An 18,295-nucleotide genomic window follows, 5' to 3' on the forward strand; every position below is an offset into this window, starting at 1 on the left:
CACACAGCTCAGGCTGGGTCACAGGTCCTGGCTGCCTAGCTATAGGGGGCACCCGGGCCAGCTACACAATGTCAAGGGCCTGGAATCTTCAGATACTGCCCCATAACAGTGAGACCACAGTAGTTGCTTTGGAGTCTGTCATTCCTAGACATCCAAGACTCAAATAAGGTGAGACAGAACAGAGTGAGGAAAGAGAACACACCCTCGAGACAGGTCCAGCATCATCTGTAGCTCCCTACGGTGAATGCAAGAACAAGTGCACAGCGCCCAAGTCTGGGCCAGCCCTGTGGCCTTACCCACCCTCTGCTTTTTGCTCCTAAGAAGCTAAAATGTAGTGCCCAGATGCTATGTGAAGGAAAGAGTCGTCAAATGCAAACTAAATGCTATGGTTTCAATGTCTGTGTCTCCCCACAACTCATGTGTTGAAATCCTAACCCCCAAGATGATGGTATCAGGAGGTGGGGCCTTTAGGAGGTGATTAGGTCATAAGTGTGGAGCCCTCATGTAAGGGATTAGTGCCTTCATAGAAGAGGCCTCAGAGAGCTGCCTTGTCCCTTCTAACATGTGAGGACCAGCAAGGGGGCCCTCACCAGACACCCAAAGTACTAGCACTTTAATCTTGGACTAACCAGCCTGCTGTGAGAAAACTTTCTATTATTTATAAGCTGACTAGCCTGTGGTATTTTATTATAACAGACAGAACACACAAAGACACCAAATACCCCACTTGAATCTGCACACAGGCACACACTCACAAATGCATATACACGTATTCACGTGCACATGCTCGCTCTCTCACACTCACAAGCTCACACACGCACAAGCTAGATACAAGCCAGTAGCCCAGATGGAAAAGGTGTCAATCCCCAATCTCTCCAGGTTCTGGAAGTGGTATTGCTCCGAGGGAGAAGTGTTTGTGGGGCAGGCATTTAGGTAGATGCAGAGTCCAGTCCCTGGGCAGAGAACCCTAACTCGACTCTGCAAACACAGAATCCAGACAACAGCAGGACTGTGATCCCCAGCTGCTCCGCAGTACCAGGTCACATCCTGGGCCCCAACAACCCTGCCCAGAGGGCTGCCAACAGGATGGCTTTGGCCCCTCTCCAAAAGTGAAGCACATCTCAGCTCTCTCGCAAAAGACAAGAGCACGATATACAAGTGCCCACTTCCCACTCCCATCCTGATGGCCAAGCCTCATTTTTAGAAACCCACCTTAGTCCCTCTCTGGCTTGGGCCCTTGGAGAGGGTTGCAGATGACACAGGTTCTTTATATGCATGTGTGTGCGCACACTTGCAGATGCAGCATCACCACCAGACTATTTATCAATAGCCTGGCTGGGATCCATACATCCAGTCTCACCCACCCACCTCTCAAGGGAGGCCGCAGGCACTGAGAGAAGAGGCAGCAGGCCCACACGCACACAGCCAGTGAGGGGCAGCATGGGGGTCTGAGTGTTTCCACCACGTGCTCCAGAAGCAGGAAGGCCATGGGGTGGTGGGGCACTGCCTTGGGTGGGGCTCTGGGTCCAAAGCTGTTGGCGCTTTTGCAAGGATTCCAGGCCTCATGGACAGGATAAAGGCAAGGAGGCTCTTCCCACAGACCCAGGATGCACACCTGGCCACCTACTCAGCTTAGGGCTGCCAGCAGACAGACTCCCAGGCTGAAGGCTCCCCTTAGAAGAAGCCAGCTTCTCGGAAGCAAACAGTGAAGGTTTCTCCTGACAAGTTTCCCAAGGGTTCCAATGACCCAAGGGGATGCCACCCCAGGACCACCTGTCCCTGCACCAAGCACAGCATCCTGGGCTGCTTACCCATGGGAAACCAGCAGCTGTGCTGGATGCAGAACCACCCTAACTGCCCACCCCGGCAGCAGCGCTTCCCCAAAGCACAAGTTGCTCTAGAGCCTTGCTTGCCAAGCAGGGCCTCTCTCTGCAGGGGTTTCAGAAGGCTCCCCACTTCCCTAGCAGGAACACGGAGCATGGCAACCAATGCGAAGGAAGAATTCTAACTTGGAGTGGGGGTGACAGTAGACACCCCAGTAAAAAACAGGATTCTTAAGGTTCTTAAGGAAGGAGACACACATGTGGGCCCGGTGGTGCTGGCTGGGCTCACACTGAACTCAGAAGAAAGCCGGAGAAAAGCAGAAGAACCTGGGGGGCTGGGAGATGGAGGAGCGGGCCTCCCTCAGCTCCACCAGAGGAGTGGAGACCCAGGGCCTGCACACCTGGCTGGAAACACAGCTCTGGGCTTCCCATCCATCTCCATCCTTCTGCCCTTCACACCTACATGGGTCATCGTTTCCTTCTGCTCCAGGCTTTTTACTTTATTGCCTGGAGCCCATGCCTCTCAGGTCATAGGCTTTGGAAACTCTGGTCAGGGCCAAGCCCTTCTCCTCTCCCAGCCCTAGACTCTATTGAGACTCCTGCCCTCAGCTGAAAGGCTGTCTGCTGCTCCCGCAGTGCGATCCTTGGCCCCAACTTCTGGAAGCAGAACCTTCCAGAAGGTCCCACCTGAGTTCCTTAAGGGGAGAAGCTGATTCTTACTGGGCACAACAGGCAGCCAACGCTTCAAGCTCTCCACTGGTTCAATCTGAAACTCTCCTGGGCCAACACTGGGCCATGGAGAAAGAAGTATAGGGTCTTGGGTTCTCGCCTCTCCAGGTGCTCTGAAGGTGTGAGGTTTACCCCCAGCCCCACCCTAGGCCATGAGAATGCCTTTAGCATCAGGCTGCATGCAGAGGGGAGGCCTGCCCAAAGATCCCATCTCAACCATGGCCCCTGCTGCTACTCTGCAGTGCCCCCATGTCACTCCACAAGACTGACTTGACAAAGAGATGGCCTCTGATTAAAATTCAAAGCTTCTGGAAACAAGCAGCCTCAAATGGGATGCTCTCGGGACCAAAGGGTAGAAAGGAGAGACCCCGCAAGGTTGTCTTAGGACGGGGCTGAGTGCGGAAGGCTAGGAACCCTGTGCTCCAGACTCCAAGAGACCCTCAGTGAAGTGGGTAACCTACCCACCCTGGGATCGTGTGGCTCCTTCTACCAACAAAAAAGTTGAAGCTTGGTCATGGGTAGCTGTTTTGGGGAGCTGGGTGTCATGAGGGACGGAGAGCAAGCAAGTTCCCTGGAGTGGGCAGAGAGCGGCTTCTGCACTTGGAGTTACCTTATTAGAGGCAGGAGCTCTGCTTCTGCACTGTTTCCAAGGCATCACCATGGAAACGCAGTGTAATCCTAAACGCTGTTATTCTGCCTGTGATTTGTTTGTTTCTCTCAAACTGGGAAGCTTTGGGGGATTTACGTATTAACTGCTGTTCCCCAGCAGGAAGCTCCATTTTCAGTCCCAGGAACCACTCTGTATTTTTCGCCGACTTCTTGCTAGCGACATCTCCTTTCCAGCGGTTGTTGGCTTGGGTGTCCCCCACCTGCCTCCCTGATCCCAGGATGGAGGGTGGATGACCATGGGCTGAGAGTGGCCCAGGCTGATTCCATCAGCAGGAGGGCCAACACAGCAGCCCAGGGCAGGTATATCCAAGGGCAGCCCAAGGAGCTGAGGAGAGAAAGGGACCCAGGCCAGTGCATGCCCCCTGACCTCCGTAGCCCGTGGGCTGGCTCTCTTCACTTCTGTGGGCCTCTGGCCTTGTGATGCCCAAGGGACCCCCATCCCCACCCTGCTCCCTCTCGGAGTGACTATGAGGCTCAGGACAAGGCAAAGCACTTGGGAACAGTAGCGTACGGTACAGAGGGAAAGGAATTACATTTACTGAGAACCTATAATAGGTCCAAAACTTTTCATGCTCACAACAATCTTGGCAATTAAGCAGCAACAGGTCTGCTTTGCAAGTTGATTAACTGAGGCTCAAAAAAGGTTACCTAATTCCCCCATGGCCCCAGGAACGTGGGGAGTGTGGTAAGGCGGTATAGGACCCTTCTATGCCCTGAGCCTTGCACACTGGCCAGGGAGGGAAGGAGGATCATGGCCTGTGGGGAAGGACTGGGCCTTGAGGGACCACCCCAGTCAGGCACGCCCTGCTCAGGTCACATGGGAGTTGCAGCAAGGGCCCCTGTGAGCTTCTTATGGGCCATATCACTCCAGGACTCTCCTCCCCATCCTACTGCATCCGGCTGCCTGCAAGGCCATCTGTGGGTGCAGAGTCCTTTTGACTGTGGCTGCAGGCTGCCCGTGCTGCCCCTCCCCAGCTGCCAGTAGGATAGCAAGGGGAGGGATCACAGCTGTATACTGCTAGCCGGCTGGAAACTTCCCTTGGGCAGCCCCAGAGCACACTAGCAGGCCACCCTGTCCCTGTTGTGGTTCCCCTGTGGCTCAGTGAGGATCTTGCAGATTGCAGCCCACAGCAAGGATGTGCAGAGTTGGTGACTGCCTCAGCCCTGGCCTGACTGTGTCCTCACCCTCTAACCTCCAGGGAGCCCTCACTTCTTCCCAAGCCCTGGCTCCACTGAGGGGATGCCACCTGGCAAACCCACTGCCTACCTGTGGTGTGGGGGGCTCCACTTTCCGTTTCTTCTTCTGATTCTGCTTGTTGGTCCGGGGATAGACCATGAGCATCTCCAGCCACCTGGGAAGAGAAAAGGAGACAAGTACCAGGTAAGACGCGGGCACTCAGGGACTAGGAGCCCTGGCCCATGCCGGGTGGTCCAGGACGAGAGCAGGGCATTGTCCCCAAAGACAGACTGCTATGCTGGGGCCAGAAGTGCCACAGAGCAAGCCTGGACGATAACCCTGCCACACCCACAGCAGGCTCAGGACACGACACAGGCTCCGTGCTGGCAGAGAGGCCCGGCCTGGCCATGGCCTCAGAGCACAGGACGTGTAACTTCCATTACTGACCCTGTCTCCAGGGCCTGGAATTGCCCTAACACTGCTCTCCCAGAGTGGGCTTGGTGAGAGTACAGATGAGCTGTGCCCATTTAGGGAAACAGAGGCAGGTGCTGGCCCTGAGGCCAGAATCTAGGAGCTGTGCTGGTCAAGTTCCCACAGTGGGTCCTCTTGAGGAACTGGGGTGTTGGGGGTTGCTGAACTCCCACAGTCCCTGCAGAGGGAGGGTGCTGGGCACCCTGGCTTTGAGGAAGGCTGGGCAGAGCTGCCCAGGGACCCCATCAGGGATTGTGCGTGGGAAGTTCACTCTGGATAGACACCAGGGGTGCAGCAAGGGAACACAGCAAGAGCAGGCGCTGCCAGCAGGAGAACTCTGGAGCTGGCTCTGCCACCATCCCACCACAATCTTGGGTGGCTCCTGGCCCCTTAGGAGCTTCAATCTTCTCATTTCTGAAATCAGGAGCTAGATCAGGTCATGGCACAACTACTTCCACCACATAGAATTTTACAACAGACAAAGGAACTAACAGCAGTTGCCTTGCCAGAGCTGCCTGCCAGTCCTGTGGGGGCTGGAGGACAGGGGTGGGAGGAGCGGAGGGCAGTGTAGGTCCTGCCTCTGAAGCCCCAGCTCCAGCCCTGGGCCTGGTTGTGCAAGGGCAGCCCTAGTGTCCTCTCCAGAGTGGAAGGAGCCTCAGAAGACACTGCTCCAGGTCTTCTTTCAGCACCAGGGTCCACGCTGGGCCTGCTGGCAGCCTGGGCCCAGGGTTGGGGATGGAGGGGTCTGTACTGCTGCACCCTGCTAGAGATCACACGGGTGCAGCAACCAGCAGCACACTGAGCCTGGGGCAGGAGAAGGGCTCAAGTCTTCTGTGTCCAGAGGTATTTCTTTGAGGTGGAGAGGAGAGGAGGGGAGGAGGAAAAGGGATAGAGGAGGGAAGAGAGGAAGAGGATGGGGAGGAGGAAAGGAGAAAAGGAGGGAAGGAGGGACAAACAGACAAAGGAAGGATCAGTCACAGTCATTGGCTTCTGAGACAGCCTCAGGATGGGTGTGCTGTTGACAGCTGGTGGCGGCAGAGGCCAGGCTTAAGGCACGGAACCACAGCAACAGAGCTGAGGGGCCCCCCTCAGCCCAGCTCAGCCCACAGCTAGTGATGCTTGATTTGCTGAAAGAATGAATGAACACCTGCAATGCCACAGACCCAAGCCACAGGTCCTGTGGGTCATTCCTCCACGGCCCCAAAACAAGAAAGAAGGCTGTGACTATCTGCAAAGCCAGCAGACAGGCAGGCCTTCTGAGGGTCCTGAGCCCCTCTCCTCCCTGGTCACACTTCTCATCAAGGCTGGCTGGGAGCAGAGGTCCCAGGAGAGGGCCTCGCTCATACGACCTGGGATGTTCACAAGCCCTATGGGATTAAAGAGGTTTGCCCTTCCAGTCTGCCATGGCAGCTGCCACTTCTTCTGACCACTCTGAGGGACTGTGCCTGCAGAAGGCTGCACTTAAAACTTCACCGAGGTGTGGAGAATGCTGGAGGTGCAGAACCCTGCCAGGTACCCCAGGCCCCTGCAGACTGGCCCAGGTTCCATCAGTCAGCAATGACTAATGGCCTTGCAGGATGGAACCTGGAGGGGAGGGAAGATGGCTGCACCACAGGTGCTCTGCTGACTGCTTGGAGCTGCTGAGCTCTCCTGGGCTGGCTCCAGCAAGCCTGGGACTCGGGAGGAGTCAGGACAGCTGGTGTCCCACGTGACCTCAGTCCCATTATGCATCTTAATCTCTGTTCAGACTGGAGTCTGTGGCTGGAGTCGCAGAGATGCAGGGTCCAGGAACAGATGATGGAATGTGTCCTCTGCACTTGGATTTCTCAAGGAAGCCCAATAAGAAGCGTCTAACATCATCCAGATGTGTTATAAATGTTAACAAAACAAACCCCAAGAAGAGAGGAGAGGGGTGAGTGTGAATATGGGACTGGTAGGTGCTGGGGCTTCCCAGATGGGGACGGCAGAGCCCGGATGAGTGAGAACGGGGGAGTGGGTAAGGTTAAAAGGCAGGGCAGGGAGAAGGGAAGCCCAGGCTTCACCCAGCTGAGAGCACAGAAGAGCTCCCTTGCCAACTCCTAACCAAACCCACCTCGTCTAAAAGAGCTATGTAAAGTGTGGCCCAGAATCCTGGAAGTGGGAATTGGAAAGAGCTGCCAACTTCCTCTACCCAGGCCCAGGAGAGACCCGGCAGCCTACGCAGCTGTCAGGGCTATGCAGAGAAGACCTGGGAAGAAGACTGGGTGGGACTGTCCCCAACCCACCCTGCTCCCAGCTGCCTGGCAGAAGTGTCTGCACCTCCTTAGGGACCAGCTTTGATGTGATCAGAGAGCTCAGACCCAGAATGGCGCTCCAGAGCCTAGGGATGAGGTTACTGGGAAGAGGAGTTATAATGGGCAACAGAAGGAGGCAAGAGAGGGAGCAGAGGAAGGGGGCTGTCAGCGAGGGCAGGAGACAGAGGAATGGGAGAAGGAGGCAAAAGCGCTTGTCCCCAGGGTGCACAGGCCACGCCTGACTCCCTCACGCAGCTGAGCATCCCAGCTTGTGGGAAGGTGAGGGCGGATCATGAGGTTATGCCACGTGAGAACCTGCCCGTTGGACACGAACTAACGTGGCCCACAACCAGGGCGAGGGGAAGGGGAAGAGCCTCAGGCAGCTTATCCTGGCTTTGGATACGCCACTGAGCCACCACACACGTGGGGCCCAGATGGCATGTGCACCCGGTACCTTGGTCCATTAACGATCTTGTCTACCCAAGCTGCATGGGTATGGCAAGCCTGAACATGCAACAGAAGAGCAGAGAAGTGACCCAGGAGAGGGACTTGGGATGGAGTGAGGACTTCTGGCAGGACTTAGGCTGCCTGCTGGAGGCAGTCCAAATGCTAAACATCACCCTCTCCTAATACCACATACCTCTATGTGCTGGTCCTAGAACCAACCCTGCTCCAGACACTCCCCAGCTTGCCCTGGAGACCCAGGACTCCCATCCATCCCACCTGTTACCCACACCCTCCCTGGGACCCAGCTCCTGTGGAAAGGGTGAGGGTTTCCTAGGAAAGCCACCCGGGCAGAGGAAGCCTCAGCTGTGTCCTGCCCAGCCAACAGCAGCAACACGTGTGAGCCAGAAAGTGCAGAAGGTGCCCTTGGCCAGGCTCCCATCTCCAGGCCCTGGGTCTCCTCGACTGTACCATGAGGGTTCTTCAGAAGCCCTTGACATTCTTGATCATATGGTTCTGGATTAAGACTGGGGGAGACACAAGTGCTCCTCCAGCACGGCTCCAGGTGCTCAGAAATGCAAACCTGCCTCTCTCCAGTAGAGGACTCTAGGGGAGAGCACACCCCCGCAGAGAGCGCCCCTGGGACCCAGCACTGGCTCCCGGACGCCTTGCCATGTGGCCCTGGACTTCCAGCCGTGCTCACTCACCAGGCTTGGCCAGGCTGCAGCTGAGGCTAAAGTGAGGCTGGTGTTCCGAGTCATCTGTGTGTTCAAACTCAAGGGCTTCGTATTCCTGATTCCCTCTACTCTGTACTGCTACAGTCAGCCTGGCCCAGTAAGCCCCAGGTTTACTTTCTCCCAGAGCTTCTTAGACTCATGTGCCTCCTTCTCAGCCTTAAGCAAGACAGGGATTCTCGGAGATCCAGTTTGTGAGCTCCTGTCAGGCCCAATGAGCCTGTTCACCTGCACGGACCATGTATGGCTTTTCACCATGGCCCAGACCATGCGGGTAGCAAAGAATTCCCTGCTAGACTGGGAGCTCTGGGAAGGCAGACGCTGCCCTGGGCTCAGCACTGCGCTCAGGCCCCTGGACTGTGGGCTCTCTCAACCTGAGCCAGTCCACCACTCTCAGGGGACCTGGGTGAGCGAGAGACTTATCCATTCTCTCCACTCACAGAAACCAATCTGTGCAGTGGCAGCAGAGTGGCCCGGGTGTGAGGTGCTGGGGATGTGACTGAGACACCTCCAACCCCCACCACCACTGACGGAGACACACATGGACACAGCAGATAACCTGGTGCTTTCATAGGTGGTGGAGCCTGTGCTGGGCTCCAGCCCTGGAAGGAGCAGCCACTCCAGACTGGGAGAGGGAGTGCCCAGGTCATGTGCTTCAGGGACTGATCCCCTTCCAGGTGGAGGGGCAGGTGAGTTGGGGGTGTGGTGAGTGCAGAGGTGGGGAGGCCCGAGGAGGGTAAGGTGGCCAGAGCAAAGAGGGGCCCCCAGAGGCTGCAGGTGGAATGGTGGATGTCCTGATTTCTGCTGTGCTCAGCACATGGCGGTGTTGAGAACAGAGACAGAGCCCAGAAGTAGAGGCACACGGGGAAGTAGACAACATCGACACTGCCACAGGGGCAGGCGGCCCATTTGGTGTTGGCCCTGTGGCAGGTGGTGGTGCCTTGTTCCACAGCGCCAGCATACTCACCCGCTGACGATCTCCTTGGTCTCCGCCCGGATGAAATGCTCCTTCTCAGGCGTCAGAATACACAGGGAGAACTTCTGGCCCGTGCGGCCCTCGCCATCCACCACGTCTGTGCACTGGTTCATGTTGATGGTGCCCTGAGGCAGGGTCGTGGGCTGCAAGAAGGCGGCAGAGAGTCACCCAGAGGCCAGCCAATGGGGTCACAGACGTCCCACTGCCCCAGGCCATTCCTGACCCTCCCAGCCTGTGGGGCCTCTAGGAGTGTTCTTCCTCACTCCAGCCCCAGCTCCTCTTCCTTTGTGCCCATCCCAGGGAGGACGGTGACAGGCCTGGCCTTCTCCAGAGGACACCCAGTTAAACATTCCTCCTACGTGGAGAGCGACATCCCACTTGCACTGGAGGGGATATGCAGGGGAGGACAGGATGGGGACAGCTGCGGTGACAGGGGCAGCTGAGATCCTGGTCTCAGAAGGGCTGCTGATCCCACAGAGAAGCAAGAAAAAGCTCCAGAGGAGGCAGTCTCAAAATAGCAGGGTTATTTTTAGAGGCAAGGAGGGGGCCAGAGAGAAGCCACATCCTTGAGAGCAGGCTGTGGGGTGGGTGTGCTGTGCCTTCTCTAGAGGCGGCCAAGGAGCACGCCCGGCAGCCTGGCCCACGGCACCTTCCCAGGGCCAGAGCAGAGCCCAGCAAAGGCTGCCAAGCCAGCTCTGGCATGGCAAACAGTAACTTTTTTTCTTACAGCAAAAGCTGTTACACACTGAAATTAGGGACAGAAAACCAAAAGCAGGAAAGGAAGCCTTTAAGAAATCCCTACTGAGGCAAAGCGCTAGGCAAGAGGACCTTTATGGAGATGACTTGTTTAGCCCTGTGCCCTCTGGCCTCTTTCTTACTCTCCCAAGGTAAGGATGCTTTGGGACAGCAGATGGGTTGCCATGGTTACCACCACACCAGGGGTGCCCCTGTCCTTAACACACTCCGCACTGACTCCACTCCACTAATGGACAGCTGCTGGCTTCTCCACTGAGCACCCCCAACAGCCCATCATCTCCTTGTTCTCATTCTTGAAGAAGTAGAAGATGCTTCTGATCCATCTGAGGGGTGGCCTGCAGTTGGGCTGCCTTCCACCCAGAGGTCTAGAAGGTTCCTACCACCAACCAGCCTCAAGCTCCTTGCTGACAGTCAATGGGGGCTTGGTCTGAAGAGCAGGATGCTGGGTCTGGTGCCCACGCTGAGCTCAGACCAACCATTCTCCACACCCCCGACCTTCTTCCTTTCAGACACAAGTTAGGTGCAACCTCTTCGTCCCTCCACCTCAAGCTCCTGTGATCTTCCTGTTACTTCCTCTGACCTACTTGCCACCTCTTTCTACACCCCTTGATGCCTGCCTGCAGGAGTCAGACCCGAGGGCTGCTGGCTTTGCAGAGCCCTTGCCTACATGGCTGCTGGCTCTTTTCTCCATGGTTAAATGTCCGGGTCCAAGAAGCCTTTCCTTGTGGGGTCTCTGGACTCAGCCATCCCCCGTGGGTCCAGCTCAGAATGGAGGTGGCACAGCAGGTGGGATGGAGGCTGGGCTCACAGGGAAGCCTCCTTCAGTGGCTTCACCCTTTCGGCATACACCATTGGCATCCTGCCTCAGCACTGACCCTGGGAGGACACGAGGAGGAGCCGCATTCAAGCCCAGCTCAGTGCTCTCCATCAGTGGAGTGGCCCGCAGGTGTCTCTTCCAGACATTCTTGGAGGGTCCTTGAGAAGGAGCCAGGAAAGGGAGATGGGTGGGGTTGCTCTGCAACCAAGCAGTGGGTGATTCTTGAGAAGGAGAGTGTAGAGGAGGCAGCCTCAGACCCCATCTTTATGCTAGTCCAGAAAGTCTGGATCCAAGCCCCTGCCACCTTCTGGTTGGGGAGGCCTACGCTGAGTGCTATGGCCACAGCCACAGGACAGATGGGCCTTCCTGCCCAAGGTGGGGGTCCTGGCTTTCCCAATCTCCTCTCTCCAGCTCCAGTCCCTTTACTCTATTTGACAGAAATTCTCGTCCTGGGCATCCTGGCATAGTGCAGGTGCCTGTCTGAACCCTCTGGGCAAATGAAGGGTTGCTCTGACTCCCCTCTTGAGCCCAACACCCCCATGCAAAAGCGCAACCCACCTCCACCTCCCTAAACAAGGCATCTTGTCTGAGGTGGACCCTCTTGTTTGCTGAGGAAACTCCATGGACCACAGTGAGGACTGGATGACATGAAATGGTAAAGTGGCCGGTGCACTCGTTACCAGAGTGTCAGAAGCCATCCTGGAGGAACCACTATGGAGGCAGAGGGGCTTTCCTAAGGTGGCCCTTCCTCTCTGGTCTTTGACTCCCACCCTGGTCCTTGGGACCGTGGTCTCAAAATGCTGACAGTGCAGGTCCTGGATGAGCTGTGTATCCATACCATGGTGCCAGTCTACTATGAGTGTGCATGCGTGTGCACACACATACACAGAGACATATGTTAGATGGAATATATCAACAGAAATTCCAAAGTTTTCTTCTCAAGGGATCATCCACTGGCCCCCTGGAGGCACAGGCCCCACTTTAAGGTCACTGTTCCAGGGTTCAGTGTCACCAAATTGCTCACTGTCCCTGAAGCCCACTCTTCCCTCTTACACAGTAATTGTTTGGGCACTTGGCCCCCAGCCGAACAAAACCCCTGCTCTGCCGCTGAACGTGGTTGTGTCTCAGCCTCACCAACTGAGTATGAAGCAATGCCTTCCACCTCTCCACCCCTCTGGGCCTCAGTTTCCTCATGTGCAAAGTGAGGGTTCTACCTCTTTCCAAAAAGGATTTCAGAAGCATTAATAAAAGGCAAAAACATACCAAGCTGGGCCAGGACTGAAGGAAATTAGCATGTATTAACTACCTGTGTGTCAAGATTTCACAGTTACACTCCCTTTTATGCTCTCTTCAATATTACTTACTGTGAGGCGGGCATCACCTAACCCTATCACACACAGAGAAAGGAGACCAAATGGGGGTAAATAACAGTTATCAAAGAAGGGAAAATTTTAACTCCAGAGCCCAATCTATTTCCATGGAGGAGGGAAAAAAAACTTCCTGCTTTTAATCAGATGATCTCATTTTTATTTAATCCTGGTATTAACTTTTCTTTTTCTTTGAGACAGAGTCTCGCTCTGTTGCCCAGGCTGGAGTGCAGTGGTGTGATCTCAGCTCACTGCAACCTCCATCCCCTGGGTTCAAGCGATTCTCCTGCCTCAGCCTCCCAAGTAACTGGGACTACAGGTGCATGCTACCACACCCAGTTAATTTTTGTATTTTTAGTATTATATTTTTGTATTTTATAGTAATTTTTGTATTTTTAGTAGAGACAGGGTTTCACCATGTTGGCCAGGCTGGTCTCAAACTCCTGATGTCAACTGATCCACCTGCTTCAGCCTCCCACAGTGCTGGCGTTACAGGCGTAAAGCCACCGCCCCTGGCTTAACTTTTCTTTTTAACAACAGCTTTATTGAGATATAATTTATATACAATTTACCTAAAGTGTACAGTTCAATGGCTTTTAGCATCAGGTTCACAGAGCTGTTCAGCAATCAAGTGCAGAACATTTCCATCTCCCCCTGAAAAGCCTTGGAGCATTCGCAGTCACTTCCCTTTGATACCTGCCCCCACCTCAACAACTGCTAACCTGTTTCCTGCCTCTGTGGACGCACCTCTTCTGGATACCTTGCATAAATGGAAAAATCTGGCTTCCATTTAGCATATTTTCAAGGATTTAGCATATTTTCAGGTTCCTCCGCATTGCAGCATGTGTCAGTCTTTCAATCCTTTTTACAGTTGAATAACGTTCCATTGTGTGGCTATACCGCATTTTGTTTATCCATTCATCTGCTGATGGACGTTTGGACTGTTTCCATTTTTTGGCTACTGTGTATAGTGCTGCTATGCACGTTCCTGTACAGTGTTCCTGTGCTCTCATTTCTCTTGGGTGTGTACCTAGGAGCAGTGCTGGGTCATATGGAAACTATATGTTTAACTCTGAGGAGTTGCCAGACTATTTCCCAAAGTGGCTGTGCCATCTCACATTCCCACTAGCACTGCGTGAGGGTTTGGGACTAACTTTTTAAATTGTATTTATGTACTGCTTCTAACCAGCACTCTTGGAAGACAGGTCCAGGTACGTACTGAGGACCTGCTATAAAATAGCTCCCTTTGGCTGGGCGCAGTGGCTCATACCTGTAATCCCAGCACTTTGGGAGGCCGAGACGGGCGGATCACGAGGTCAGCAGATCAAGACCATCCTGGCTAACACGGTGAAACCCCATCTCTACTAAAAATACAAAAAATTAGCCGGGCGTGGTGGCGGGCGCCTGTAGTCCCAGCTACTCGGGAGGCTGAGGCAGGAGAATGGCGTGAACCCGGGAGGCGGAGATTGCAGTGAGCCGAGATCCTGCCACTGCACTCCAGCCTGGGTGACAGAGCGAGACTCTGTCTCAAAAAAAAAATAAAAATAAAAAATAAAAACAAAAAATAGCTCCCTTCGATTGTGGAGAGAAAGGGAACACTGATACACTGTTGGAGTGTAAATTAGTTCAGCCACTGTGGAAGACAGTGTGGCAATTCCTCAAAGACCTAAAGACAGAAATACCATTTGATCCAGCAATCTCATTACTGGGTATATACCCAAAGGAATATAAGTCATTCTATTATAAAGACACATACATATGTATGTTCACTGTAGCACTATTCACAATAGCAAAGACACGGAATCAACCTAAATGCCCATCAATGATACAGACCAGAGAAACAAAATGTGATATATATACACCATGGAATACTATGTAGCCATAAAAAAGAATGAGATAATACCCTTTGCAGGGACATGGATGGAGCTGGAGGCCACTATCTTTAGCAAGCGAACACAGGAACAGAAAACCACATAGCACATGCTCTCACTTATAAGTGGGAGCTAAATGATGAGAACACATAGACACATGGAGGGAAACAACACACACTGGGGCCTTTCAGAGGGGGGAGGGTGGGAAGAGGGAGAAGATCAGGAAAAGTAACTAATGGGTATTAGGCTTCATATCTGGGTGATGAAATAATCTGTACAACAAACTTCCATGACAGAAGTTTACCTATGTGACAAACCTGCACTTGCACCCCTGAACTTAAAAAGAAAAAGAAAATAGCTCCCTCCAAGTCTCAGTAGCGCAGTGTTCCCCCTTCCCCTGCCGCCGATGGGGGAAGCAGCAATGACAGCACCAGCACAGGCGCAGGGCTCAATGCTGCTCATGTTTGCGCCCATGCCCTTGAATACCAGGCACTGCTGCAAACTCTTCCCCTGCATCCTCTCACTGTACATTCCGAACACACTATGAAGCAGGCACTACCGTCACTCCCATCCTGCAGACAAGGAAGCAGACCGCTAAGAAGCTAAGTGCAGTCATGCACTGCACAACGGTGTTAGTCAACAGCGCCCTCTATGTTTTGCTAGGTTTGGATACATAAATACTTGCCACTGCGTTATAACTGCTTGAGATATTACAGTACATGCTGTACAGGTTTATGGCTTTGGAGCAATAGGCTCTACCACAAAGCCTAGGTGTACAGTAAGCTGTACTGTCTAACTTTGTGTAAGTGCGCTCTAGGATATTTACACAAGGACCAAACTGCCTAAGGACGCGTTTCTCAGGATGTGTGCCTGTCATTAAACAACGCAGGACTGTAATTTAGATCTAAGGTCACAATGCTAGGAAGTAGCCATGCCAGGATTCAAACCCAGGCACTCTGGTTCCAGAGCTGGTCTCCCTGCTGCTCTGCACTCAGCAGCATTTCCAGACTGGAGCAGACTCAACCAATGGCTCCAGGGAGCCCCTCAGCCAGCACCTCTCCCCTCCCCTGCCTCTGCCTAGGGGGCAGGACACAACCATCTGTGTCTGGGTAGGCCTGAATCTTGTGCTGCAAGAGTAAGGGCAAATATCTAGGCTGTAACCCAAATCCAGCCAGAAGGAACGCCTCAGCTCTAACGCTGTCAGCAAAGCAACTCCGATGAGCGCCCTGCCCTAATTCTGTACCTCCAGAGGTCAGGAATCCAGGTTTCCTAGGAGGCCGAGCTTCACCTAGTTTTGCTTGATTCATTTTCCAAAAAAGAGATGGCCCTCTGTAGGCCATCGACTCTGCTATGTCACCAAGTTATGGGTTCAGCCCCCACATAGCCCTCCAGCTATCTGGAGCCTCTGGTCCTCTTCTGGGCTCCACCCTACCCCAGCTAAGAGGGCAGAGTTGCTACAGGCTGCAGATTGTTTAGCCAGGAGGACACAGGACTAAGGCTTCTCTCCAAAGAGATGAGCACACCCTGCTCCTCCTGCCTGTCCTCTGTCCACAGGCCCACGGGAGGCTGGAAGCTCTGTGCACTGCAGCCAGGGCATCTTGTCAGAGGCCAGAGCGACCTTCCCGGGTTAGGATAATACTGCTATAGCAGCCTCTCCAACCGGGAACTCTCCACCACACCCCTGACCCAAGCAGGAGCACTTTTGGGAAAACCGGCCTTTGTTTCTTGTTGACCCCATGAGTGTGGGAAGGCAAGCTTCTAAGAGCCAGAGGGAAACAAGAGGAAAGTAAGCAGAAATACAGTGAGGGGCTGTTTGGCGTTATCATCAGGACGCCCTTCCTTCCAGGCAGCTGCTGTTACAGAACCAGTCGCACATGAGACCTGGGTGGGAGTCTTCCCTTTATCCCCCAATCCCTCATTCAGACTGGAAAACAGAGACCCAAGAAACAAAGGCTTTCCCCTAGGGCAAAGAATTACTCCCAAAATCTCAAGGTCAGAAAGGGGATTTCAAGGTGAAACCTGACTTTCCCCCACACCTGAGGTCCTGAGACAGCATGTTTCACAAACTCATCCAACCAAGGCCCACAAGGAACACCACATTCACACCATGATGAGCACACACACAAGTGCACACATGCACATGAAATGGAAAACGGTGAGTCAGTATTTCTACCATGTGCACTGTATTTATTATTTTTTCATATGCACTGTGACTCACTTAAGGAGTATGAAAAGCTTTGCCTGCAAACTTTGGGGCTGAGCGGTCACCTTGCTCATCTGCACTCTGGCAGGGACAGGCGGCTCGGCAAGTTCCAGGGAGGACACAGGGAATTGCCTTGCAGTAGAAGCAGGAAGTGCACCCACCACTTCCTGGGTGCTCACTGTGGCCAGGCCCTGAGTAGTTACAGGTACTGATGACAGCTTCAGGAGGCAGGCACATCATTGTTCTGACTTTCAAATGTACAAGCTGGGGCTCCAAGTGGTTACGGGACATGGCGCTCTGTGGGGCCACCCAGAACAAGTCTGGTCCTCTCTGACTGGCACCCTTGCCCCTCTCTCCTTGGCATCTTTCCTCCCTGGACTTAACAGTTGTTTGCACAAGGTCATGCCTAAGTTTATCAGAGAAACTGTAGGCAGGGCTACCCAGCCTGGACCACGTGGAGACTTGCCCAGCACGGCCCCTGCCTTCAGCCTGGCCCTTCACTGAGCTATGGCCTGATCAGGCAGCACCCAGGCGGGAACACCAACTCTCTCCTCCCTTGGGCTGGCGGGCTGTGCTGCAGACATGGTCTGGCTGCTCGAGCCAGGTCTAAGGAGAGGCCCCTCCTTTCTTTGGAATTCAGGAGGTTGGCTCCAGAGTTTTCTCAGGAAAGAACACAGCCCTTGGGGAGCACCAGCTGAGTTCCTAGGCGCCCCCGGAACCCACATCCTGGGAGGCACAACACAGGAGCAGGGCTCATGGGGACTGTGTGGCTGGCTCAGGTCAAAGGTGGTCTCCCGGCTCTTCTTGCTGCAGCCAAACTGCTTCTAGGAGCCCGATCTAACAAATCACAAGCCCTTCTCTTTTGAGGAGGCGCTGGTGACTACCCCAAAGGCCATCAGGTGTAGAAAGGGCACTTAACTCTTGGCCCAAAGTCCCTCTGGGGCTGCAGACCTCCCCAGGGAGCAGCACTCTCCACAGACAGATATCCCCAAAGCCCAAGTCCTCTGACGAAACCGGAAAGAGCCGCAGAAAAGGGGTCATGATCCCATGCAGACCCAGAGTAAGCAAAGCTTCTGCCTGGCCTCTGTGCCACAACTCAGAGAAGTGTTAGGGCAACCACGCCTAGGGACTGACAATGGGCCATAGCAGGTACCCACCGGGCAGAACTCCCTTCCCCCTTCCCAGTTGTCACTGCCAGTCCTGGTGTATTCCACAGTCCTCATGGTTCAAAGGGCAGTTCCACAATCATCCTCCACACTGTAGCCTCCTGGGGCTGCACGGAACAGCCCCTAGGCTGGGCTGAGCCCTCATCCCAATGCCTGTCCTCAGGTGTCAGGTCTGATTCCACGTCATATCACCTCCTTGGGAAGGGAGCCATGATTCTGCACTCTTCCCCACCCTTCAGGTGTCCCACATGAAACATGCATCCTACAACCTGGCGGACCCCAGAGAGGGTCCTGCAACCCCAGAGGACTTTGGGCCAAGAGTTGGATGCCCACTCTATACCTGATGGCTTTGGGGTGGTCACCAGCACCTCTTCAAAAGAGAGGCTTGTGATTTGTTAGATCAGGCTCCTAGAAGCAGTTTGGCTGCAGCAAGAAGGGCCGGGAGACCACCCCATGACCTGGGCTAGCCACACAGCCCCCGTGAGACTCCCAGGACCCTAGGCAGCTTTGGTCAGCCAGGGCTACCTCGGCTGGACCTACAGCATAGGCCAGGGAGACCAGCTCATGGGGTTTCCATCAGCCCAGGACAAGAGGGAGAGCTGGAGCCACAAACCACTGCTCTCCCAGATGTTTCCCTCTGCAGAAGTTCTGAGATCTAAGGTAGACTCTGAGCAATCTGTTTTCAGAGCTCTCTAGCCAAGAAGAGCCTACCCTTGGAGTCAAGTCCTAGCTCTGCACTCACTAGCTCTGTGATTCTGGGCAAGTCACAAATTGTGAGCCTCAGTTTCCCTAATATAAAATGGAAGTAAATGTAGGCCT

General features: G+C 54.2%; 1 protein-coding gene across 3 annotated transcripts in view; it reads right to left on the reverse strand.

Moving 5' to 3' along the window:
- MPRIP (myosin phosphatase Rho interacting protein) overlaps positions 1–18,295 on the reverse strand; it is a 143,053-nt gene that overhangs the window by 49,195 nt on the left and 75,563 nt on the right. For all 3 annotated transcript variants that reach the window (XM_024235567.3, XM_054535504.2, XM_054535503.2), the window contains exons 4-5: positions 9,288–9,439; positions 4,489–4,573 (exon numbers count right to left, since the gene is read on the reverse strand). In XM_024235567.3, coding sequence (XP_024091335.2) covers positions 4,489–4,573; positions 9,288–9,439 — 237 coding nt within the window. The remainder of the gene's footprint in view (positions 1–4,488; positions 4,574–9,287; positions 9,440–18,295) is intronic.

This window comes from Pongo abelii, chromosome 19 (assembly GCF_028885655.2).
Source record: "Pongo abelii isolate AG06213 chromosome 19, NHGRI_mPonAbe1-v2.0_pri, whole genome shotgun sequence".
Taxonomy (NCBI): domain Eukaryota; kingdom Metazoa; phylum Chordata; class Mammalia; order Primates; family Hominidae; genus Pongo; species Pongo abelii.